This window comes from Monodelphis domestica, chromosome 4, assembly GCF_027887165.1.
Source record: "Monodelphis domestica isolate mMonDom1 chromosome 4, mMonDom1.pri, whole genome shotgun sequence".
In the NCBI taxonomy this organism is placed as follows: domain Eukaryota; kingdom Metazoa; phylum Chordata; class Mammalia; order Didelphimorphia; family Didelphidae; genus Monodelphis; species Monodelphis domestica.
The window spans coordinates 429,019,270-429,047,180 of NC_077230.1; the positions used below are offsets into that span (position 1 = coordinate 429,019,270).

The 27,911-nt window shown below is 38.7% G+C and overlaps 1 protein-coding gene across 1 annotated transcript; it reads right to left on the reverse strand.

The window, feature by feature from the left end:
* Positions 1–1,003: 1,003 nt before the first annotated feature.
* LOC103102139 (carcinoembryonic antigen-related cell adhesion molecule 5-like) lies at positions 1,004–27,911 on the reverse strand (the record flags this gene model as incomplete). Its single annotated transcript, XM_056826233.1, has 4 exons — positions 1,004–1,080; positions 21,379–21,645; positions 27,022–27,273; positions 27,644–27,911. Coding segments are annotated over 4 exons (864 nt in total), but the record flags the coding sequence as incomplete, so codon positions are not given.

A 27,911-nucleotide genomic window follows, 5' to 3' on the forward strand; every position in this document is an offset into this window, starting at 1 on the left:
TTTCCAAGTGCTTGATTGATATGACAAAGAAAGATATTAAAGAACCATTGCAATTAAATAAAGAACATTTACATGCTTTGTCACAGTTGAGAGGAGCTATTTTATCAGTTCCAATTTTGGGAATACTTGATTATATGAAAGAATTCCACTTGTATGTCCATGAAGCAAAAGGTGTTGCTTCTGGAATATTAGCACAGTATTTTGGGTTAAATCTGAGGGCTATTGCATTTTACAGTCCTATCCTTGACACGGTTGCACAAGGAATGGTTCATTGCCTCAGGAGCTTAGTAGCTACAGCTCTAATGGTCAAGAAGTCATATGATATAGTACTAGGATGTAAATTGCATGTGTATTCCGCACATCAAATTGAAAAACTGTTATGGTCGCAGAATATGCATTCATTCACCGATGCAAGAATATCCCAGTATGAAGTCATTTTGTTAGGCAATTATAACATCACAATTCATAGATATACACCATCGAACCCAGAAACTCGAATCCCTGATTTGCCAATGGATGGAGAAGTATTGCATGATTGGGATCAGATAGTGGAACTCATGCATAGGCCAAATGAATGCCTTAAAGATACACCTCTTATGGATCCAGAAATAGAGTTATACATGGATGAATCCTCTTATGTTCGTGATGGGAGAAAATTCACAGGGGCAGCAGTTGTTGACAATGACAAAACTCTTTGGCATGCATCACTGCCAAGCCATGTCGGCGCTTAGGGAGGATCATGGCCCTAGAATTAGCTAGAGGGAAAAGAGCTAATATTTTTCTGGATTCACAATATGCTTTCTCCACGGTGCATTGGTCATCGTACATATGGTAAAACAGAGGGCATAAAACTTCAGCTGGGAAACCAATTGCATATCGCACTCTGATAGATCATATCATAAGTGCTGTAGACTTTCCTAAAGAGGTGGCCATAATCCATTTTAAGGCACACACTCATGGGAAGGACAGAATACCCCTAGGGAATGACTGAGCAGGCACAACATCAAAGTACGCTGCTAGGTTCGATCCTCACCATGTGCTGAATTTCTCTCTGATCAAAAGGCATGATCTCACTGAAGCCTAGGATGGAGAAGAGATACAGTCATGGAAAGAGCAGCTAGGTACTAAACTAATCAAGGGTGTCTGGATTGCTCAAGGGGGTAAACCTATTCTCCCTAAAAAGTTATATCAACATCTATGCACTGTAAGTCATGCAGAAGGACATTATGGAGTGCAAGGGATTCCGGATACCATAAAGAGATATTGGACAGCACCAGGAATTACAAAAAATACCATTAGAACTTGTCAGGCATGTGAAACATGCAAGAGATATAATCAAGGACATTTTAAGAGTGCTGCATTGGGAAGCAGACCACTCAGCTATATGCTTTTTCAGTGTATTCAAATTGATTATATCAACATGCCTAGAGACAAGGGATACAAATATGCATTGGTGATTATGGATAAATTGACTAGATGGGTTGAGGCATGTCCATCCAAGAAAAGTGACACTGCTACGGTAGTGAGATTTCTATTAAAGGAGATTATACCTAGACATGGCATTCCTGATACCATAGATTTGGACAAGGGGTCTCACTTTACTTCCCAGATTCTAAAAGTAATCTACAAGAATTTAGGGATTAAGTGCAATTACCATTCAGTATATTGACCCCAAGGTTCCAGGCAGGTCAAGCGTATGAACAAAGAACTGAAAACATAAATAGGCAAACTCTGTTCAGAAACACATTTAAAATGGACAGATGTTTTGCCTCTTGATTTGTTCAATATTAGAACCAGGCTTAGGACTGACCTGCATTATATCACCTTTTGAAATGCTACATGGTCAGCCACTTTGGCATGGTAGGACAGTAAGACCACCTTACTTGTCCATCTTAAGAGGGGAATGTGTTCTTCATGAATACTTAAAACAGATACAACGTAGGATTGAAGAACTAAGGAAACTGGGTTTGCTTGGGCAAAGAATACCACTAGATTTTTCATTGCATGAGATAAAACCAGGTGATAAGGTATATGTCAAGAACCTTAATAGAGAATCTCCTACAGAATCAAGATGGATCAGACCAACTAAGGTCATAATGACAATCCCAACATCTATAAAGGTTGATCAAAGAGATCCATAGTTCCATACTTCACATGTGAAATTGCATCACACCCATAATGTTGATTAGCTCTGGGAATATAATCAATAAGCAATGACCGTCCCTACTGACAACACATGAAAGGACATGACTACTTGCCACCAGAATACAGACAAGAGAGTCCTACATATGTTAACATGATTAAGTGATAGCACCCCTGGAGCAAATGCAGCCAGTGTTGCAGCCAAAAGAATAGCATTAGAAGCCTTAGAAAAAGCCTCGATATATTTCTATACAAAGTCTCTGCCAAGAACTAAGTACAGTAAACATTCAATAAATCTTCTAGTGAAAAGTGAAAGAACAAGAATTAGCAAACTTGAAATCACTATTTTTAACAAAATCCTGAGAACCTATGCATAATGGTCACACCCATCTGTGAAAAAACATATGTAGACCTTACTTGCTTTTCACGAAGATATACATATGCAAAGCTTACCTCCATGCACGAAGAGAATACATGTAAATCTTACCTGCAGACATAAAGATTGATAAATTCTGACAAACATTCATGAAGATTTCAACTTACTTCCATGCAAATATACTTTTCACTCTTATTTGCACACACATAAAAATGTCACATGCATACATGTTTGTGGTTTGTTCGTGTGTTCTGGGTTCCTGATTGATTATTCCAGTGGATCCTGATTTGAAGACCACATCTTCAATCAAGACTGGAAGATGGCAACTGGCATGCAGACCAGACAGAGGACCAGAGAGTAAGAAAGATTTTATGCAAACATCGTTAAAGGACATGGTAGGACTTTGGAACTTTGGAATTTTGGAACTTTTGATCATGAGGGTATGTAAGAATGCATAATACATGTTACCTCACATATATGCACATATATGCACACATCCTACATAGAATACACTTTAGTAAGATATCTCATAGAATGGGTAAGTACATAACATGCATAGTGGCATAACAAAAGACACATTGATACAAATTTCTGTGGAAAATTCAAAGATTTCTTTTCTGCATGAGTTTGCACAGAAATATAGTATGATGTACATATGTCAATGTGTATGGATCCTATGTACACATGTAAATTACTATTGACTAATGAGCTAACTTTATTTGAGTAATTTATTAATATTCTAACTACTAACATTAGTGACAGCCTAGTGAATTTGTTTAAGTCTTAGGAAAGTAGACATAGAAGTTCTGAAGTATAGAATTTACATTGCATTATGATTGTAGGTTAGCATTTGTTAATGATAGTAAACTTTTCTTAGTGACTGTATAGACATTAGGAATTAGGACATTTGCATATTCTTAATGTTAGTGAAATTGTTGGATTGATTTGACAAATGTTACAGGATTTGTTATGTGAAACTATATTCATGTAAATCCCTTACCTAAACCATTTTCCTATACGATTCTTAGCTTAACATCTATGTAGATAGAATAGTTAAGTTAGGATTTTTTTATCTGGGGGTGGCTAAGGGAATACTTAAGATAGCACAGGGTGAAGAATAGATAGATAGAATTAATAAGTGTAAGTATCATTGAAAAATGCAAGTTGATTTTTTTGGAGAATAAAAGGGGGGATTGTGGAAGAGGCATGAAGAAAGAGAGGATTTGCAGGACAAGCCAAGCATGCAGATCAAACTGGGGACATGATCTGCAAAATCAAGGTGAAGATTCCAAAAGGAATGTTCCCAGGAGGAGGCAGTTGGGAGCCTGGACAGAGGAGAGAAACTGGGACTTTGGGGTTCTCTCTGGGAGTGACTGACCAAGAGAGAAATCTCTTCTCTGGATTCCTGATCAAGAGAACCTGGCTTTTCCTGACAGGCAGAGAGAAAGACCTTTGTGGTTTTTTGAAAGAGTCTGGACTTGAATTACTCAAGCAGAGATTATCTGACTGGAGAAGGAAGATTTAACAGTTATCTTCCATCTCTCTGGCTGTAGCCAGAGTGTCACAATTGTGACTAGACTGACATTTCCTAAACCCTTCTTAATTCTCCTTGTAGGTTAGGGACAAACTTCATCCCTCTCACCTCAATCCACATTCTGTTTGTTACCAATAAACCCTTTACCTGAGAAAAGAAGAGTAAAGAATATTTCTCTGAAATCGCATAGTTCCCCTGGGTTACTTAGAAGGTGGCTGACTAAGACCAGGGGAGTGGAAAGGGTAGCAGGAGGGCTTCAGGTGGAAGACTGGGAGGTGAAGGGTGGAGAGTAGAAAATAGTTTGATTTATTAGCCTTTAGTGATCTTTAGGCAGCTCCAGAGTAATCCCCTCTAGCAGTATTTATCTCTCTAGCCTTATCTCTCATCTATCTCCATTATAACTAGGCAACCTCAGGTGTCCCCTAGTAGCAGCTCTCTAGTCACAAGCCAGAATATCCAGTTACCACAAACAGAAATATTTACACAGATTATCTCTTATATTATAAAATGGACTGGTGGGGAGGGAAGCAGTATAAGGGATGGAGAGGGTTGGGAGGTAGTTTTAAAAGACTTCAAAAAATAAGGAGGGAAATAAGAAGGGATGGGGTAGAAAGGGTAGTGAAATAAGGGTGGAAACTAGGAGGGCTGATTAAAAGTAGATTATAGAAGGAAATAGTGAACGAAGAAAATGCAGAACTACAAGTAGAAAGCAAAATGTTGGGAAATACATATCTGGTAATCATAACTCTGAATGTGAATGGAATGAACAAATCCATAAAACACAAGCAAATAGTAGAGTGGATTAGAATCCAAAACCCTACCATATGCTGTCTACAAGAAACACACATGAGGAAGATAGATACGCATAGGGTGAAAGTAAGAGGATGGAGCCAAATCTATTGGGCATCAACTGATAAAAAGAAGGCAGGAGTCGCAATCATGATATCTGACAAAGCCAAAGCAAAAATAAATCTAGTTAAAAGAGATAGGGAAGGTAATTACATCCAGATGAAAGGCAGTATAGACAACGAGGAAATATCAGTACTCAACATATATGCACCAAATGGCATAGTATCCAAATTTCTAAAGCAGAAACTAGTGGAGCTCAAGGATGAAATAGATAGGAAAACTATACTAGTGGGAGACCTGAACCTTCCTCTATCTGAACTAGATAAATCAAAACAAAAAATAAATGAGAAAGAGGTAAGAAAAGTGAATGAAATCCTAGAAAAATTAGAGTTAGTAGACATGTGGAGAAAAATAAATGGGGGCAAAAAGGAATACACATTCTTTTCAGCAGCACATGATACATTCACAAAAATTGACTATGTATTAGGGCACAAAAACATTGCAAACAAGTACAAAAGAGCAGAAATAATAAATGCAACCTTCTCAGATCACAATGCAATGAAAATAATAATTAGTAAGGGTACATGGAGAGGTAAATCAAAAATTAATTGGAAATTAAACAATACGAGTCTCCAAAACTGGTTAGTCAAAGAACAAATCATAGAAACAATTAATTTCATTGAAGAAAATGACAATGATGAGACATCCTTTCAAAACCTATGGGATGCAGCCAAAGCAGTACTCAGGGGGAAATTTATATCCTTGAGTTCATATATTAACAAATTAGGGAGGGCAGAGGTCAATGAATTGGGCATGCAAATTAAAAAAACTAGAAAGTGAACAAATTAAAAATCCTCAGATGAAGACTAAATTAGAGATCCTAAAAATCAAAGGAGAAATTAGTAAAATTGAAAGTCAAAGAACTGTTGATTTAATAAATAAGACTAGAAGCTGATACTTTGAAAAAACAAAATACACAAAGTACTAGACCATCTAATTTAAAAAAGGAAAGAAGAACACCAAATTGACAGCATCCAAGATGAAAAGGGAGACCTCACCTCTAATGAAGAGGAAATTAAGGCAATCATTAAAAGAATCATTATGCCGAATTATATGGCAGCAAATGTGGCAATCTAGGTGATATGGATGAATACTTAGAAAAATATAAATTACCTAGACTAACAGAGGAAGAAATTGGTTACCTAGACAACCCCACATCAGAAAAATATTGAACAAGCCATCAAATAATTTCCTAAGTAAAATCCCCAGGTCCAGAAGGATTCACAAATGAATTCTATCAAACATTCAAAAAACAACGTATCCCAATATTATACAAACTATTTGGCAGAATAAACAAAGAAGGAGTTCTACCAAATTCATTTTACAACACAAATATGGTACTGATCCCCAAACCAGGCAGGTCAAAAACAGAGAAAGAAACATATAGATGAATCTCGCTAATGAATATAGATGCAAAACTCTTAAATAGGATCCTAGCAAAAATACTCCATCCAGTCATCACAAGGGTTATTCACTATGACCAGGTAGGATTCATACCAGGAATGCAAGAATGGTTCAATATTAGGAAAATATGAATCTTAAAACTGCTCAGACTCTACCTTGGAACATTTGGTTAAGGCTATTCCCCATTTAAAAATGGAGGTACTTGATCAGGAATGTACTGGGAATTTTAACATTACTCCACCCATACTTAGGCATACTTTAGGGGAAGATAAAGTTGTAAAACTCCTTACTGGAACAATGAAAAAGTCCCTAATTCATACTTACAGTGAGTCCAAAACCTTAAGCTAGGTCTATTTTTTGATCTAATACAAAAAGGTACTAAGTTCCTATAAAGGTTAAATTAATCAGTAAAAGGTCAAGCAACTTACAAAAGGAAAGCATAACAAAAGAGGTGTGAAGTTTTAGTCTACTCAGAGAAGGTGATAACAAAAGAATATGTGAATTAAGAATGGTAAGTCCTGTGGAAAGCATCTACTGTGATTAGTAGATGTGAAAATTTAGGGGAGCTGACATAAGAGAAATTTTTCTTTAAAAGGAGATGGTTCTCTCAACTAAGGAGTTAGTTGGATCTCAGACTCGTTGGAGTAGCTCGGTCTCTGAACTTAGTTGGAATCCTGCTTGGAACAAAATCTTGTGGTGAGTGGATAAAAGACTGACTTAGTTTTCTCTCTTAAAGAGAAATGCCTAGGCCATTTGGCCTAGGCCCTAGGCCTTTTCCTACTATTTCCTCTTACTCTGTCTCTCCTTTCCCTTAATTCCTTCATTCATTTTAATTAAAATCTCTATAAAACCCAATTGACTTGGGTATTTCATATTTGGGGTTTTTCCCATGGCAACAACTTATTTTTGATATAAAATCAAGACACTAAAATTATTTCTACAGTTTTGGCAATTCACAGTCTTGAACCCACATTTTCATGGTAACAAAAACCATCCACATAACTGACCACGTTAACAAGCAAACCAATAAAAATCACATGGTTATCTCAAAAGATGCAGAAAAAGCCTTTGATAAAATACAGCACCCATTTCTATTGAAAACACTAGAAAGTATAGGATAGAAGGGCCTTTCCTAAAAATAAAAAACAGTATAGATCTAAAATCATCAGCAACATCATCTGCAATGGAGATAAACTAGAAGCATTCCCAATAAGATCAGGAGTGAAACATGGATGCCCATTATCACTTCTATTATTTAACATTATACTAGAAACACTAACAGTAGCAATTAGAGAAGAAAAAGAAATTGAAGGCATTAAAATTGGCAATGAGGAGACCAAGCTATCACTCTTTGCAGATGATATGATGGTCTACCTTAAGTATCCTAGAGAATCAACCAAAAAGCTAGTGGAAATAATCAACAACTTTACCAAAGTTGCAGGATACAAAATAAACCCACATAAGTCATCAACATTTCTCTATATATCTCCAACACATCTCAGCAGCAAGAATTAGAAAGAGAAATACCATTTAAAATCACCTTAGACAATATAAAATACTTAGGAATCTATCTGCTGAGATAAACACAGGAACTTTATGAACACAACTAAAACACACTCTCCACACAATTAAAAATAGATCTAAACAATTGGAAAATCATTGGTTGCTCATGGGTAGGATAAGCTAACATAATCAAAATGACAATCCTGCCCAAATTAATTTACTTATTTAGTTCCATACCCAAAAAAAATTTTTACTGAGTTAGAAAAAAAACATAAAATTCATTTGGAAGAACAAAAGACCAAAGATATCCAGGGAAATCATGAAAAAAAAATGCAAAGAAAGGAGCACTTGCAGTCGTAGATCTAAAACTATATTATAAAGCAGGGGTCATCAAAACAAGTTGGTACTGGCTAAGAGACAGAAAGTAGGATCAATGGAATAGACTAGGGGTAAATGACCTCAGCAAGACAGTCTATGATAAGTCCAAAGGTCCCAGTTTTGGGGACCAAAACCCACTATTTGATAAAAACTGCTGGCAAAATTGGAAGACTGTATGGGAGAGATTAGGTTTAGATCAACATCTCACACTCTACACCAAGGTAAACTCAGAATGGGTGAATGACCTGAATATAAAAAAGGAAACTATAAGTAAATTAGGTGCACACAGAATAGTATATTTGTCAGATTTTTGGGAAAGTAAAGACTTTAAAACCAAGTAAGAGCTAGAAAAAATCACAAAATGTAAAATCAATAATTTTGATTACATCAAGTTAAAAAGTTTTTGTACAAACAAAACTTATGCATCCAAAATTATAATGGAAGCAACAAATTGGGAAAAAATCTTCATTACAAAAACCTCTGACAAAGGACTAATTACTCAAATTTATAAAGAGCTAAATCAATTGTACAAAAAATCAAGCCATTCTCCAATTGATAAATGGGCAAGGAACATGAGTAAGCATCTTCCATATGAAGAAATCAAAACTATTATTAAGCACATGAAAAAGTTTTCTATATCACTTACAATCAGAGAAATGCAAATCAAAACAACTCTGAGTTATCAACTCACACCTAGCAGATTGGCTCATATGACAGCAAAGCAAAGTAATGAATGCTGGTGGGGGTGTGGCAAAGTTGGGGCATTAATGCATTGCTGATGGAGTTGTGAATTGATCCAACCATTCTAGAGGGCAATTTGGAACTATGCCCAAAGGGCATTAAAGAACAGTCAGCAGTGATTCTGAACAACTTGGAGGAATCTACGAGAAAAAAACACTATCCACATTCAGAGGAAACACTATGGGAGTAAAAACACCCAAGAAAAACAACTGCTTGAATACATGGGATGAAGGGATATGGTTGGGGATGTAGACTCTAAATTAACATCCTTGTGCAAACAACAACATGGAAATAGGTTCTGATCAAGGACACAAGTAAGACCCAATGAAATTGCACATCAGCTGTGGGAAGGGTAGGTAGAGGGGAGGGAGGGAAATAAAGAGATTATTGTAACCAAAAAAAAATTAAATTAATAAAAAAAGAAACGATAAACAAGGGGCAGCTGGGTAGCTCAGTGCATTGAGAACTAGGACTAGAGATGGGAGGTCCTGGGTTCAAATCTGGAAGAAATATACACAGTAACAGCAATATTGTACAAGGATCATCTGTGAAAACTTGGCTACTCTCAGTAATGTAATAATCTGGGACAATCCTGAAAGATTTATGACAGGGAATGTTATCCACTTCCAGAGAAAAAACTATTGGAGTTTCCTTTCATATTAGTATATTTGTGGTTTTATTTTGGAATTTGGTTACGTATAAATGTGCTCTTACTACAATGTCCCAAATGGAGTGTTTTGTACAACAATAAAAATACAAAAGAAAAATTAAGGAAAAAAGAATTAATAGAACATTAATGGTCATGATTTACCAAGCTCTTTACAGATATTATTCCACTTGATCCCAAGTCACTCAAAGAAACACTTAACAGAATGAGTTCAAAAACAGAAACTTCAGATTTCTCTGAATTAATGCAGAATGAAGTGAGTAGAACCAAGAGGGTGATTTATACAATAACTACAGTGTTCCGAAGTCAAAGAACTTTGAAAAACTTGGGACCTCTGATCAATGCAGTGGCTAACAAGGATTGCAGAAAACCCATGATAATGGGTTACTCACTTTCTACAAAAACCTACAGACTTCCTATGAAATCAGATGCCTCACTTCAGAAATGGGATGCAGTCAGGGTGTATGTTGCAACAGATATTTTTTGAGCATCAGAATTTGTTTTCCTTGATTGTCCATGTGGCATCATGGGTGTATTTTAATCTTGAAACAATTATTAATATTCCGGTTAAGACTTCCGGTTAAGATGGCGGCTTAGAGAAAGCTGAAGTTCAGATCTCCGGAAAACCCTTCCCTACCGATCTCAAACTAGAAGCTCCGAAGGCGCCGAAATTCAAAAAGATCAACAGCACAGACCCTGGGAACCCTCCTCCTGGACCTGGACCCGGTTCAAAAGGTACGGCTCCCCTTAAAAGCCAGAACCCGAGATCCCTTGGACCTCAGGGGTAGGAGCGCAGAGTCCAAGGCTCCCGGAAGCAGCAGCCGCGCCGGGCTCAGAGAGAAGGGTCTGAGGAACAACAACCCTCAGGGTCTTCTACCCAAGTCCCAGTCCGGGTGAAAGTTACTGCCTGGGGCTTCCGCTGCAAAGAGCCGGTCGGTCAAAGAGCCGGTCGGTCAGGGTGAAAGTTACTGCCTGGGGCCTCCGCTGCAGAGAGCTGGTCAAAACAACAGCAACCCTCAGGGCGGGCAAGACAGCCTCACGGGCTGGATCCTGCTATCCAAGTCTCAGTGAAAGTCTGTGCTCTCGGAGCTTGGGGAAGCGGCAGCCCATCCCCCCGCAGGCCGACGAAACAGCCTCACGGCCAGGGATTCTGAAGGCAACTTCCGGAAATCGAGCCAGGGGGAGAGTGTGGCCTCGTGGTCCGACCCTTCCATTCCAGTTCCAGTGAGGCATATTCAGTTTAACCCAGGGAACGCTCATAGAACCAACATCTGCCCAGGACTAAAGCCTCTGATCACCAGACAAAGACAAGAAAAGCCAATCCTCCACGTTCAGAGATGACAAACTCCACAGAAGCACAGAAGCCCCAAAATACCAAGAAAAATAAGAAGAAAGGGGCGACTCTGGACACATTCTATGGAGCCAAAATACAAAATACAGAGCAGATAGAAGAAGATATACAAGAAAATTCTCCAAAATCTTCCAAAGGAAATAGAAACTCTCCACAAACCCATGAAGAATTTGAATCAGAAAGGACCAAAAAGATGGAAGCCCTCTGGGAGGAAAAGTGGGAAATGATGCAAAAGAAATTCACTCATCTACAAAACCAGTTTGACCAAACTGTAAAAGAAAACCAGGCTTTAAAGCAAGAACTAATAAAGCAAAGCCAAAACACCAAGAAATTAGAAGAGAACATAAAATATCTCACCGACAAGGTGATAGATCTGGAAAACAGGGGGAGAAGAGAAAATTTAAGAATAATTGGACTCCCAGAAAAGCCAGAAATAAACACCAAACTGGACATGGTGATACAAGATATAATCAAAGAAAATTGCCCAGAGATTCTAGAACAAGGGGGCAACACATCCACTGACAGAGCTCATAGAACACCTTCTACACTAAACCCCCAAAGACAACTCCCAGGAATGTAATTGCCAAATTCCAAAGCTATCAAACAAAAGAAAAAATCCTACAGGAAGCCACAAAAAGACAATTTAGATATAAAGGAATGCCAATCAGGGTCACACAAGACCTTGCAAGTTCTACTCTGAATGATCGTAAGGCATGGAACATGATCTTCAGAAAGGCAAGAGAGCTGGGTCTCCAACCAAGAATCAGCTACCCAACAAAACTGACTATATACTTCCAAGGGAAAGTATGGGCATTCAACAAAATAGAAGACTTCCAACTTTTTGCAAAGAAAAGACCAGAGCTCTGTGGAAAGTTTGATACCGAAAATCAAAGAGCAAGGAATACCTGAAAAGGTAAATATTAAGGAAAGGGGAAAAATGTTATCTTCTTTTACTCAAACTCTCTTCTATAAGGACTACATTTATATCAACCTATGTATACTAATATGTGGGGAAAATGTAATGTATAAATAGGGGGTAAAGAAAGACCAAATAGAATAATGGTTCTCACACAAAGATTCACAGGGGAAGGGGAGGGGAAGAAAACTCCTATAAGAAGGAGAGGAAGAGAGGGGGGGGGTTTACTTAAACCTCAATCTCAGGGAAATCAACTCTGAGAGGGAAAAACATCCAGATCCATTGGGATCTTGAATTCTATCTTACCCAACAAGGGTAAGGAGAAGGGAAAACCAAGGGGGGGAGGGGGAGAGGGAGAACAAAAAGGGAGGGAAAGAGAGGGGGGAGGGGGAGGGAACAAAAAGGGAGGGACTAAAAAGGGAAACATCAAGGGAGGGGACAAGGGGGACTGATTCAAAGTAAATCACTGGACTAAAAGGTAGAGCCGAAGAAGAAAAGGTTAGAATTAGGGAAGGCAATCAAAATGCCAGGGAGTCCACAAATGACAATCATAACTTTGAACGTGAATGGGATGAACTCACCCATAAAACGTAGACGAATAGCTGAATGGATTAGAATCCAAAACCCTACCATATGTTGTCTTCAAGAAACACACATGAGGCGGGTTGACACCCACAAGGTCAGAATTAAAGGATGGAGTAAGACCTTCTGGGCCTCAACTGATAGAAAGAAGGCAGGAGTGGTAATCATGATATCTGATAAAGCCAATGCAAAAATAGACCTGATCAAAAGGGATAGGGAAGGTAATTATATTTTGTTAAAAGGGACTCTAGACAATGAGGAAATATCATTAATCAACATGTATGCACCAAATAATATAGCACCCAAATTTCTAATGGAGAAACTAGGAGAATTGAAGGAAGAAATAGACAATAAAACCATACTAGTGGGAGACTTAAACCAACCATTATCAAATTTAGATAAATCAAATCAAAAAATAAATAAGAAAGAGGTAAAATAAGTGAATGAAATCTTAGAAAAATTAGAATTAATAGACATATGGAGAAAAATAAATAGGGATAAGAAGGAATACACCTTCTTCTCAGCACCACATGGCACATTCACAAAAATTGACCATACATTAGGTCACAGAAACATAGCACACAAATGCAAAAAAGCAGAAATAATGAATGCAGCCTTCTCAGATCACAAGGCAATAAAAATAATGATTAGTAATGGTACATGGAAAACCAAATCTAAAACCAATTGGAAATTAAACAATATGATACTCCAAAACCGTTTAGCTAAAGAAGAAATTATAGAAACAATTAATAATTTCATCAAGGAAAATGACAATGGCGAAACATCCTTTCAAACCTTTTGGGATGCAGCCAAAGCGGTAATCAGAGGCAAATTCATATCCCTGAAAGCTCATATTAACAAATAAGGGAGAGCAGAGATCAATCAATTGGAAATGCAATTGAAAAAACTCGAAAGCGATCAAATTAAAAACCCCCAGCAGAAAACCAAATTAGAAATCCTAAAAATTAAGGGAGAAATTAATAAAATCGAAAGTGATAGAACTATTGATTTAATAAATAAGACAAGAAGCTGGTACTTTGAAAAAACAAACAAAATAGACAAAGTACTGGTCAATCTAATTAAAAAAAGGAAGGAAGAAAAGCAAATTCACAGCATTAAAGATGAAAAGGGGGACAGCACCTCCAATGAGGAGGAAATTAAGGCAATCATTAGAAATTACTTTGCCCAATTATATGGCAATAAATACACCAATTTAGGAGAAATGGATGAATATATACAAAAATACAAACTGCCTAGACTAACAGAAGAGGAAATAGAATTCTTAAATAATCCCATATCAGAAATTGAAATCCATCAAGCCATCAAAGAACTTCCTAAGAAAAAATCCCCAGGGCCTGATGGATTCACCTGTGAATTCTATCAAACATTCAGAGAACAGTTAACCCCAATACTATACAAACTATTTGACATAATAAGCAAAGAGGGAGTTCTACCAAACTCCTTTTACGACACAAACATGGTACTGATTCCAAAACCAGGCAGGTCAAAAACAGAGAAAGAAAACTATAGACCAATCTCCCTAATGAATATAGATGCAAAAATTTTAAATAGGATACTAGCAAAAAGACTCCAGCAAGTGATCAGAAGGATCATTCACCATGATCAAGTAGGATTCATACCAGGGATGCAGGGCTGGTTCAACATTAGGAAAACCATCCACATAATTGACCACATCAACAAGCAAACTAGCAAGAACCACATGATTATTTCAATAGATGCAGAAAAAGCCTTTGATAAAATACAACACCCATTTCTATTAAAAACACTAGAAAGCATAGGAATAGAAGGGTCATTCCTAAAAATAATAAACAGTATATATCTAAAACCAACAGCTAATATCATCTGCAATGGGGATAAACTAGATGCATTCCCAATAAGATCAGGAGTGAAACAAGGATGCCCATTGTCACCTCTACTATTTGACATTGTACTAGAAACACTAGCAGTAGCAATTAGAGAAGATAAAGAAATTGAAGGCATCAGAATAGGCAAGGAGGAGACCAAGTTATCACTCTTTGCGGATGACATGATGGTCTACTTAAAGAATCCTAGAGATTCAACCAAAAAGCTAATTGAAATAATCAACAACTTTAGCAAAGTTGCAGGATACAAAATAAACCCACATAAATCATCAGCCTTTCTATATATCTCCAACACAGCTCAGCAGCAAGAACTAGAAAGAGAAATCCCATTCAAAATTACCTTAGACAAAATAAAATACCTAGGAATCTATCTCCCAAGACAAACACAGGAACTATATGAACACAACTACAAAACACTCGCCACACAACTAAAACTAGACTTGAACAATTGGAAAAACATTAACTGCTCATGGATAGGACGAGCCAATATAATAAAAATGACCATCCTACCCAAACTTATTTATCTATTTAGTGCCATACCCATTGAACTACCAAAATACTTCTTCACTGATTTAGAAAAAAACATAACAAAGTTCATTTGGAAGAACAAAAGATCAAGGATATCCAGGGAAATAATGAAAAAAAAACACATATGATGGGGGCCTTGCAGTCCCAGACCTCAAACTATATTACAAAGCAGCAGTCATCAAAACAATTTGGTACTGGCTAAGAAACAGAAAGGAAGATCAGTGGAATAGACGGGGGGAAAACGACCTCAGCAAGACAGTATACGATAAACCCAAAGATCCCAGCTTTTGGGACAAAAATCCACTATTCGATAAAAACTGCTGGGAAAATTGGAAGACAGTGTGGGAGAGACTAGGAATAGATCAACACCTCACACCCTACACCAAGATAAATTCAAAATGGGTGAGTGACTTAAACATAAAGAAGGAAACCATAAGTAAATTGGGTAAACACAGAATAGTATACATGTCAGACCTTTGGGAGGGGAAAGGCTTTAAAACCAAGCAAGATATAGAAAGAATCACAAAATGTAAAATAAATAATTTTGACTACATCAAACTAAAAAGCTTTTGTACAAACAAAACCAATGTAACTAAAATCAGAAGGGAAACAACAAATTGGGAAAAAATCTTCATAGAAACCTCTGACAAAGGTTTAATTACTCATATTTATAATGAGCTAAATCAATTGTACAAAACATCAAGCCATTCTCCAATTGATAAATGGGCAAGGGAAATGGATAGGCAGTTCTCAGATAAAGAAATCAAAACTATTAACAAGCACATGAAGAAGTGTTCTACATCTCTTATAATCAGAGAGATGCAAATCAAAACAACTCTGAGGTATCACCTCACACCTAGCAGATTGGCTAACATAACAGCAAAGGAAAGTAATGAATGCTGGAGGGGATGTGGCAAAGTAGGGACATTAATTCATTGCTGGTGGAGTTGTGAACTGATCCAACCATTCTGGAGGGCAATTTGGAACTATGCCCAAAGGGCGACAAAAGAATATCTACCCTTTGACCCAGCCATAGCACTGCTGGGTCTGTACCCCAAAGAGATAATGGACACAAAGACTTGTACAAAAATATTCATAGCTGCGCTCTTTGTGGTGGCCCAAAACTGGAAAACGAGGGGATGCCCATCAATTGGGGAATGGCTGAACAAACTGTGGTATATGTTGGTGATGGAATACTATTGTGCTCAAAGGAATAATAAAGTGGAGAAGATCCATGGAGACTGGAACAACCTCCAGGAAGTGATGCAGAGCGAGAGGAGCAGAACCAGGAGAACATTGTACACAGAGACTAATACACTGTGGTATAATCAAACGTAATGGACTTCTCCATTAGGGGCGGTGTAATGTCCCTGAACAACTTTCAGGGATCCAGGAGAAAAAAAACACCATTCATAAGCAAAGGATAAACTATGGGAGTGGAAACACCGAGAAAAAGCAACTGCCTGAATACAGAGGTTGAGGGGACATGACAGAGGATAGACTCTAAATGAACACTCTAATGCAAATACTATCAACAAAGCAATGGGTTCAAATCAAGAAAACATCTAATGCCCAGTGGACTTACGCGTCGGCTATGGGGGGTGGGGGGGAGGAAAAGAAAATGATCTATGTCTTTAACGAATAATGCTTGGAAATGATCAAATAAAATATATTTAAAAAAAAAAAAGAATTTCCAGTCATGGAGAGAATCTATGGCAACCTGCTGTTTGTCTCAGACATGCTAAAATATTACATACGCATTTATTCCTTGTCAGCACCAAATAAAAATGTTCATCAATCCTAAAAAAAAAAAAACCTACAGACTTCCTATGAAATCAGCTGCCTCACTTCAGAAATGGGATGCAGTCAGGGTGTATGTTGCAACAGATATTTTTTGAGCATCAGAATTTGTTTTCCTTGATTGTCAATGTGGCATCATAGGTGTATTTTAATCTTGAAACAATTATTAATATATCAATAGTGCAACCTATATTCTTATATACCAGATTCATGGGCAAGTAGTTCTTGATCATTGTATTTAATAGGTACTGGATTAATTCTGACCACTCTCCAAATCTACAGTCCAAAAGTCAGAAGAATTCCTGGGTAGGCTGCCACAGGGTCCTGGTTCCCACCTTGTCAGACCAGATTCCATACCAGGTCACATGTTTGAATAAACTCCTCCTCCTTGATCTAATAGTTGTCAGTTGAGCCAATGTTAACTCTTATGCCATGTTACATGATCATTAGCTACCTCCCATTCCCCATTCCTTGATCCTCCAATAAAAGATTGAGGAAATATGTAGTTTACTCTTTCTCTCTCTCTACTAGAATCAGAGGAGCACACATTAAGGCTTTTTAAGCACTGTCTCTGAGTCTTTCTTCTTTTATTATATTCCCTCTTTCTCTATATCCCCTTCACCCATTTTCCCTCAGTTCCTAACTCTCTTTCTCAGGTGTCCACCTAGGAATAGATTAATTCATGGCTACAGGCAGGCACAACTCATACCTGTCCCAAAGATTTTAGTTTTCATTAGTGGTAGAAGGTAGAAGGGGGACAGAAAATAGATTTTAGTTAATTGGAAAAAAAAATAAATTAAGAAAAAGATCTTTTCAACAACAGGTGTCAAATACATAGCCTGCAACATTCCCAGGTGCTGCATGAACCAGGGGAAAAGGTAATTGGAAAATAGTTAACAAAAGAAAATGACAAACAGATAATTATATGATATTTTAAAATGTGAGCTTTAGGCATCCTCATGTACAGATTGAGGCAAATAAAAAATCATCCCTCCTCTAAAGTATATGCTGTTGGTGTCTGACTTCCCCAAGGTCACTTCCCCACTTCACAATTCTATCTCTCCCCGCTGCTCTCCATTCAGAACATCCCCATAGTCTAGGAGAGGAAGTTGGGATACCCCTAAGGTTTGTAACAATAAAATTGCATGAAATAAAAGGAAACTAAGGCCAGAGATGATCTCTCTATGAACCTGCTGCCCATTAGTGTGATTATGAGACTGAAGGTTTTGTCATCGATACATAGGAAAGTCAGACCAGTGAATTAATTGGGCATCATGAATTCTACTGTGGACCCAGTTACTGGAGGCTAAAGCCAATCATCCCTTTACATGGATAAGAATCAGGTTTCATAGCAGCCATACTTTCATGTGACTTTTTATGCCACAAAGAGGAAAAATATAGGTGCAATGGTGAATCTCTGTGTGTGAAAGGAGATAAAGTTTACATCCTCCTTTCCATCTCCAGAATATCCCTGCCAAACAGGATCAAGGCCAGCCCTGTTGCATGACCAGAGCTTATACTCCAACCAAGAATTAAAAACATTCTGTGGGTCCATAGCACCAAGGGAAAGGGATGGAAGGAAAGATTATGGAGCAGTCATTGAACCTGCAGTCCTAGAAGATGGGAGAAAAAGAAGGTTGTATGCTACTAGGACAGAAGAGAATAATACAATATCAATAACAAGGATGATGATGACAATTTACATGTTTTTGTGCCTAACATGTAAAAAGTACTTTCCCCACATAAAATCCTATTATATACAGAGCAAATATTATGCACTTTTCCAGATGAAGAAGCTGAGGATGTGAAAGGAGGAGACACACTTACCACACAGATAATAGACAGAGGAGGAATGATTAAATCCAAGTTTCATGATTCTGAGTAGAAGGTTCCTTCTACCACAATGCAATGTGCCATGGGACCACGGAGGCAGAATGTCACTTATGTCTATTTCTCTTTATTTAAGCTCTTTAATTCCTGGCTCTGAGTCTTTCTTCCTTTATTATATTCCCTCTTTCTCTATATCCCCTTTACCCATTTTTCCTCAGTTTCTAACTCTCCTTTTCAGGTGTCCAACTAAGAATATATTAATTTGTGGCTATAGGCAGACACAACCCATACATGTCCCAAACATATTCTTTTTCATTAGTGGTAGAAGGTAGAAGGGGAACAGAAAATAGATTGTGATTAATTGGAAAAAGTAAATTAAGAAAAAGTTCCTTTCAAACACAGGTGTCAAATACATAGACTGCAACATTGCCAGGTGCTGCCTGAACCAGGTCAAAAGGTAATTGGGAAATAGTTGTAGCAGTCCACCCCTAGCTATGGGCAAGGGGAACAGTCGGTATGTACAGATTGCCTTAGAAGAGAGCATGCTCAGTCTTGAGCATGCTAAGTATTGCACATGGCTGGGAAAGCCTCTGACCCTTGACCCCAGCTTCCCCCAGGTTAAGTGGGAACACAGGTTTCTTTGTGCTCACCTGGTTAAGAGAAACCACACCTATACCTTGTCATTAACCAATGATCATCATCCCTGTGTACTGTGTATATTTGCATATCAAAGATTATATATAGCCCAGCAAGCTCTGCCTCTCTCTCTCTCTTTCAGGCTAGCTGATGGCTGTCCTGGCAGGACTTGGCCTCTGGCCAAGCTCCATCTTTAAATCTTCTCTATCTCTCTTTCATCTCTCTGACCTGTGTGGGATTAAATGTGGATCTCTGGCCTGGTAAAAGCCTTTGGAAGGGTCCTTTGATCAGAGCTTAGCTGTGGCTCATGGAAAATTAATAAAGACTCATTCCTGCCACCTCATATCTCTAATTTGACTCCATCATCCCCCTTGTGGTATCTAAAACTTCTATCCTATCTCTATCTTCCTACCTTAAAGCTTCTCTCCCCTCTGAGGAAGCTTTAATCGTTAACCAAAAAAAAAAAGATACACAGATAATTATATGCTAAATTAAAATGTGTGCTTTAAGCATCCTTATGTACAGATTTAGCCCAATAAAAAGTCATCCCTCCTGTAAAGTATATGCTGTTGGTATCTGACTTTCCAGAGGTCACTTCCACTCATCAAAATTCTATTTCTCCCCCTGCTCTCCATTCAGAATATACCCAGAGTCAGGGACAGGAAGCTGGGATACCCCTAAGAATTATAACAATAAAGCTGCATGAAATAAAAGGAAACTAAGGCCAGAGATGACCTCTCTATGGTCCTGCTGCCATTCGTGTGATTATGGGAATGGAGGGTCTGTCATCTGTACATAGGAAAGTCAGACCAGTGAATTAATTGGGCAGCAGGAATTCTACAGTGGAAACAGTTACTGGATGCTAAAGTCAATAGATCAGAATCAGGTTAAATAACTGACATGCTTCCATGTGGCATTTTACGCTACAAAAAGGAAAAATATAGAAGCAATGGTGAATCCCTATGTGTGAAATCAGACAAAGTTTACATTCTCCTTTCCATCTCCAGAATTTCCCTGCCAAAGAGGACCAAGACCAGCCCCATTGCATGACCAGAGCTTATACTCCAACCAAGACTAGAAATATTCTGTAGTTTCACAGCACCAAGGGAAAGGGACTGAAGGAAAGAGTATGGGGCAGTCATTGAAACTGCAGTCCTAGAAGGTGGGACACAAAGAAGGTTGTATGCTACTGGGACAGAAGAGAATAATACAATATCAATAACAAGGATGATGATGACAATTCACATGTTTTTGTGCCTAACATGTAAAAAGTACTTTCCCCACATAAAATCCTATTATATACATAGCAAATATTATTCACTTTTCCAGATGAAGAAGCTGAGGATGTGAAAGGAGGAGACACACTTAACACACAGATAATAGACAGAGGAGGAATAATTAAATCCAAGTTTCATGATTCTGAGTAGAAGGTTCCTTCTACCACAATGCAATGTGCCATGGGACCACGGAGGCAGAATGTCACTTATGTCTATTTCTCTCCATGTCTATTTCTGCCAGGGAAAGAGAGAGCCCAAAACAAAGTTGGGGGCCCAATCAAGTTACTCACCATAGATCATAAGAGTCTTGTTTGCAGTGCGCGTCAAGCCAGTAAATGAGTTAGTTGCAATACAGGTATAGTTTCCGATATGATTCAGGGATGTAATAATAGAAAATGAGGCTGAGTTGCTGACAGATTGTCCATTCTGTAACCAAGTGAATTGTGCTGGTGGTTTAGAATCAGCAACACAGCTCAAGGTAACATTTATCCCCGTTGCGAACTGATCGCTTATATGGTCAATTGTGGCAATATCTGGGCCATCTGGGGGAAAAAGAAGGATTCCATATTTAGATTATGGCAGAAAAGAAGGGCATCTCCTAGTCTGTAACCCATCACCAGGGACCACTGTGATGCTCCTTTGAGCTGGGAAATTCACAGCTCCTCCTCTACTTTTACAGATTGGATCTGAACTTGGAAGATCTTAGGGCTTTCTCCAGTTCAGCACCCTGGATGGCCACCCTCCACCAGAACACATGACAAGGCCAATCTGGGCTCCCTAAATATGAAGGGGTTTGAAAACCTCAGAGCCTAGCTCTTTAGTTCTCAGAGAAGGGACTGAATTAGCCTGGCCTCTGGGAACACACCACCAGGCTTTAAGCAGGCAACATATAGGAAGAAGCAATATACTTACAGGCAACATCCAGTGTGAATGGATCACTCCTATTGCTATAAAATGGATTCCGGATTTCACACTCATATGGCCCTTTGTTATCTCTTCTTGTGAGCCTGCTGAGAGTGAGTGTCCTCTTATCTGGCGACAGCTGTATCCTGCTACCAGCTGGGGCAACTCCGTTCATGAACCACTGGTAAGCGTGAATTTGGCCTGTAGCCTGGCATGTCAATGAGAAGTCCTTGGTCTCCACTGCAGTAATGTTGGAGGTGACAATGGTAGGTTTGGACAGTGGCGCTGTGCAGAGAATAGACAGAAAATGACTGTGTTGGTTCTTTTTCTTACCTTATAACCAAATAAGTGGTTTGGAAGTGGCCTGTCTAAGACCTTGGCAGGCTGGAGCCCAGACACCAAGAACCTGTGATTTCAATAGCAAAGCTCCCCCCTTTCTCTGGTGCAGATCTCATCTCCTCCAGGCCTTAGGAAAAGTTAAGCTTCAGTTCCTGTGACTGACAAAGACATTCACATGGAGTCCAAGCCCCGGGTGCTCAGTCTTTATGGGCTGAGGCAAGCAGGACTGGGGATGACAGACCCCTTCATCCAGCACCTGGGCTTGGATTTGAGGCCTTTATAGCTTGGCAGAACCACCAAGAGTTTATGATTCCTTGGCCTGGGCTTTCGGAAGCCAGTGTTCCTTACCTTGACAGCTTGATAAGGATATTGGGAGAGGTTGGTGTGGATAGACTAAAAATGATTTGGGATGCCTTGGGGAACTAACTGAGCAGGATTCCTGGCCTGACTCTGCAATAGTGCTGAGACCCATAAACAGGTTCACATCCAACACAATCCCTTCATGGGTGAGGATGGACTCCAACATTTGCCCCTCTATGATCAGATGCAAATCAGGCTGGCTCAATCATCCCTGGCCTCAGATATTCCTCTCTTGCTATTGGTCTCCTTCTGTCCACTAGGTGGAACTACCAGGTGTGACAAGGAAATCACTTTTAAAAGACTGATATATATTAATTTAAGGTCGCCAAGGAATTCAGCTATGTAATTCCTTAATGAAAACTCAAGTCAGTCTTCAACCTTTTATGGAGTTTTAATTGCAAACAGGAGGAAGAAAGGAATTAGAGATAGAGAGATAGAGGGAGAGAGAAAGGGGAGAGAAGGGAATAGGGCTTGAATACCCCTTCTGTTTAGGCTGGGCCAAAAGGCCCAAGCCCTTAGATAGCTGGGGCAATGAAAGGAGATCAGTCCCTATTACTCACGTGACCAAATATGGAGAAACAGTCTCCAGGGCCCCCACCTTCAGCTTCCTTCAGTGCAAGCTTCTCAGAGCACACCTCAACCACTCCGACAAACTCCTCAATCACCCCCAGTCTTCAGACCCTCCTATCCTTCAGGAAAACCCTCCAAGTTCCTTCCCCTCAGTCCTCACATCTCCCAATCACCTGTCCATCAATTTCCCTGTGCCAATGGAGGCTCTAGCTTAACCCAGGACCACCCAGAGGTTTCTGGCCTTTGCACATGTCTGTTGAAGGTCATATTTTCAAATAATTAAATCTTTGATCCTTTGCTACAGCCCTTTCTAAATCCTGTTAACCTGAGGAGGATAGAGATTGGAATAATTAAATTTTGATCTAGGCTGCAGCCCTTACTCAATCCTGTTAGGACTGAATAGGGTGGATGGAGATTGATTCCAAGTATCTCCATTGTATCAATTCTAAAATCAATCATGACTCAAAGAAATTCCTGTTCTATGCTTTAAGCATAGGTCAAAGTCCTTTCCATTGTTCAGCATAAGGTTTCTGTCCTAAAGTAATCTTAAGAAGGGAAGAGGAGGAAACTCCCATGCCAATGGGGTTCACATTCCAATAGCCAAGACCCACTATCAATAGGGAATTTTTCAAGTATGAAATTTCCCAATGGTGAAATTTCCAAAATTTATAAGTCTAAGAAATTTTGAGGTTTACACAGGACAGGAAGAACTCTGGCTCATAAAAAGTTTCAGAGTAGCAGTTGACACCTAATGTGATCTAGGGCATCTTAACCTCTCTAGGGCTGTCTCTGGATACAACTGACTTCAGTTCCCTGGAAAGATCAGGAAATGTCCAATTAAACAGAAAATCCTGAAAATCCAAAGAGAATTTAATAAAATCAAAAGAAAAAATGCAGAATTAAATAAATCTAGTATCTGTTTTTTTTTTAAATAAAAATACAACTAAATAGATGACCCATTGGTTAATTTCATTAAAAAAGAGGAAAACATAATTACCAAAAGCAAAAATGAAAAGGATGAATGAGTTAGCAATGAAGTTGAAATTAAGGAAATTCTGAGCAATTATTTTAAGCAATTATGTACCAGCCATAACTCAGAAACAAAGAGTCATTGAAGGGTTACATCTAAAAAGCAAATCGGGAAAGGCTTTACAAAGTTATAATTGTGGATTGTCTTATGGCTCAATTAATATGGAAAGGCATAGAATATGTGGTTTCAGGTTTAGGATGGTATCCTCATGAAATCTGGGTACCCATTGCTAAAGATATACTACAGAAATATTTAGTCTTTACTATTAGCATACCCCATTACTATTACCACCTACACTCCACAAGGTTAATTTTCTTTTTTGTCCCAACATCCTGTTGTTTTTCCTAGTGTTCTAAGAGATCTTCCAGTATCAGGACCTAATGTTTATGTTGATGCGAATGCTAGTTATAAGGCAGGAGTATACAAGGAAGGTAGCTACCTGTCATTTTTACCACTCCTTTTTCTTCTACCCAACAAAATGAATTAACAGCTGTTTTGCTAGAATTTTGGTTATTTCAGGAGCCTTTCAACCTCATAATGGACTTTAAATATGTTTTTCAGTCTTTGCAAGGTGTAGAACAAGCTGTCATCAGATCTACTCAAAGCAATGTACAAATGTTATTCTGTAAATTACAAACTGTCATATGACAAAGGACACATCCAGTGTATGCCATGCATGTACGCAGTCATACCAATTTACCTGGACCTATTTTTAAAGGAAATGATATCATAGATCAAGCTTTGATTGCTCAATGTTATCTAACTGATATGCAATTAGCTGAGGAATCCATCATAGATTTCACCAAAATAGTACTGCTTTAGGCCAAATGTTGCAACTCACTAAAGATCAAGCCAGGAGTATTGTGAAAAAGTGTCCTAATTGTGTTCCAAACCATCCCCCAATGTATATTGGTGTGAATCCCAGAGGCTTAAGTAGTACAGATATACGGCAAATGGATGTGACTCACAAACCGTCCTTTGGACGACTTAAATATATCCATGTCACTGTGGATACTTATTCAGGGTTTTTATGGGCTTACATTTCAGATGCCTGGTCCCCCCAGAACATTTAAAACAGATAATGGACCTGCTTATACTTCCAAACAACTTTTTCTTTTTTGTAAAACTTGGGATATTCAACACCTCACAGGTATCCCATACATTCCACAAGGACAAGTTTTTGTGGAGCATAGTAATCAAATACTAAAAATGTTTCTTTTAAAACAAAAAGGGGGAGACAGCACCCCACATCAACGATCGGCAATAACTGTATATACTATAAATAATTTGATCTTTACTCCAATAATATATCCAGAGCTGAAAATTTTTTCTCTGCATTTTCTAATGAACGAAATTGAGGTACCACTACTCCTGTGTTCCCTGCTACAGAAGAAAAATTTGTCATATGGAAAGATAATGATCAATCCTGGCAAGGACCTCACCCAGTGGTCCTGCAAGGCCAAGGCTTTGTTTGTGGCTCCACAGGTAAAGACAGCGTATGGCTCCCTTCCTGCTGAGTTCAAGAGACTGACTGACCATAAAGAGAAGGACGAGAAGAGGACTCCGGAAGCCTCACAAGGAGACTCGACTACGTCTCAATAAGATACTGACTCTTCTACTTCTATTCCAGAATTTAAGTACAGCTCCTGGAATAAAGAGATGGGTTTTTTGGGAACAACCACCTTGGGTAGAGTATGTTGGCATGGGACACACTTTACCGTAAGTCAACTTATATACAAAAACTAATTCTGATATTCCTGGCATTTACCATTTTGAGAGACAAGCTAAGGACAATAATCAGGCCAATAATTGTTTGTGTCTTTCAATTGGACTGGACTAGTTGAGGCACCCCCAGTGTGCCTCACACGAGACCATCCTGAATGCCTGCCCCTCAGATCTCTGCAGGCGCATTATTATGGTCATCCTGACCTGTCAGACACTTTTTGGATAGGATCTTATCGTGTAGACAAAGGGGTAAAATATAAAGGGTACAGCCAACTGCAATATTTAGTTTGGCTAGGGGAATCTTGTGATGGTACTTGGGGACAAGAAATACCTATTTGTCCTTCTGTGATGGAATATGAACAAAGAGACACTGTTAATATGTTTCCTCCCTTGCTATTGTGTAGATCTAAAAGGGCACCATGTATTCATTGGAAAAATATGATTTGGGTATCTTGGCATAACGACACAAGGTGTATTGGAAAGAAACTGGATTCTTATAAATTTCATCATAGTTTTATAGGAGGATACAGCTTGCCTTTGTGGGTGATGCCCCCAGAGCTAATTGGTTACGTTCTGCTAATTTCATACAGATTTTGATTGATTATGAAAAGACAGCCCTGGCATTGGATAAAGTAAATATGTATCACTATGTTAACGTTTCTAATAATGGAAAAGTCCAAAAACCAGTAAATACAAGTGTTACATTAGACATTCAGACTTGCCTAACAGGGGGATATGCTTTTATACCTACAGTAAATAATCATCCTGAAGCTGAACATTACTGAAATAACAAGCAAAAGAGTTAGATATTTGAATATTGGAATGTAACCTGTAGCAACTGTAGGGTCAGTTACTGTGTAGGATCACAGGTGCATGGGCCTGTCTTAATCATTAAGTGACCACGCATGGCCCTTTTTGCCACTGAACATAAAGATTCATGGTATGGTAGCCCAGGGGACCAAATTCTTTATGTATTATAACAAAAAATAAGACCACAACATAAACGATGTATTACTTGTATTGCATTAGGCATAGTAGCATTAGTTTCTTCATTGGCTTCTACTATAATAGATTCTGTATCTTTAGCACAATCAGTATCTAACTTACATTCTCTTGAGAATGACGCCAATCATTTGAAAGCATTGGCTACAAATGTAACCTCAGCATTAGAAAGAGAAAAAGAAATTGATACAAGTTTTTACAAAAGTATTATGATGATACAGAAAAATATGACTGATCTAACAAATGAAGTAGAATGTGTCATTGAAAACACACATGAAATGTGATTATAGATATACTGCATTTTGCTTACAATATAAGAGTAAATAATGACACAAAAACATTCCTATATATCCTAAAATCCTATTATATACAGAGCAAATATTATTCACTTTTCCAGATGAAGAAGCTGAGGATGTGAAAGGAGTAGACACACTTACCACACAGATAATAGACAGAGGAGGAATGATTAAATCCAAGTTTCATGATTCTGAGTAGAAGGTTCCTTCTACCACAATGCATTGTGCCATGGGACCACGGAGGCAGAATGTCACTTATGTCTATTTCTCTCCATGTCTATTTCTGCCAGGGAAAGAGAGAGCCCAACACAAAGTTGGGGGCCCAATCAAGCTACTCACCATAGATCATAAGAGTCTTGTTTGCAGTGCGCGTCAAGCCAGTAAATGAGTTAGTTGCAATACAGGTATAGTTTCCGATATAATTCAGGGATGTAATAATAGAAAATGAGGCTGAGTTGCTGACAGATTTTCCATTCTGTAACCAAGTGAATTGTGCTGGTGGGTTAGAATCAGCAACACAGCTCAAGGTAACATTTATCCCCGTTGCGAACTGATCACTTATATGGTCAATTGTGGCAATATCTGGGCCATCTGGGGGAAAAAGAAGGATTCCATATTTAGATTATGGCAGAAAAGAAGGGCATCTCCTAGTCTGTAACCCATCACCAGGGACCACTGTGATGCTCCATTGAGCTGGGAAATTCACAGCTCCTCCTCTACTTTTACAGTTTGGATCTGAACTTGGAAGATCTTAGGGCTTTCTCCAGTTCAGCACCCTGGATGGCCACCCTCCACCAGAACACATGACAAGGCCAATCTGGGCTCCCTAAAGATGAAGGGGTTTGGGAACCTCAGAGCCTAGCTCTTTAGTTCTCAGAGAAGGGACTGAATTAGCCTGGCCTCTGGGAACAAACCACCAGGCTATAAGCATGCAACATATAGGAAGAAGCAATATACTTACAGGCAACATCCAGTGTGAATGGATCACTCCTATTGCTATAAAATTGATTCCGGATTTCACACTCATATGGCCCTTTGTTATCTCTTCTTGTGAGCCTGCTGAGAGTGAGTGTCCTCTTATCTGGCGACAGCTGTATCCTGCTACCAGCTGGGGCAACTCCGTTTATGAACCACTGGTAAGTGTGAATTTGGCCTGTAGCCTGGAATGTCAATGAGAAGTCCTTGGTCTCCACTGCAGTAATGTTGGAGGTGACAATGGTAGGTTTGGA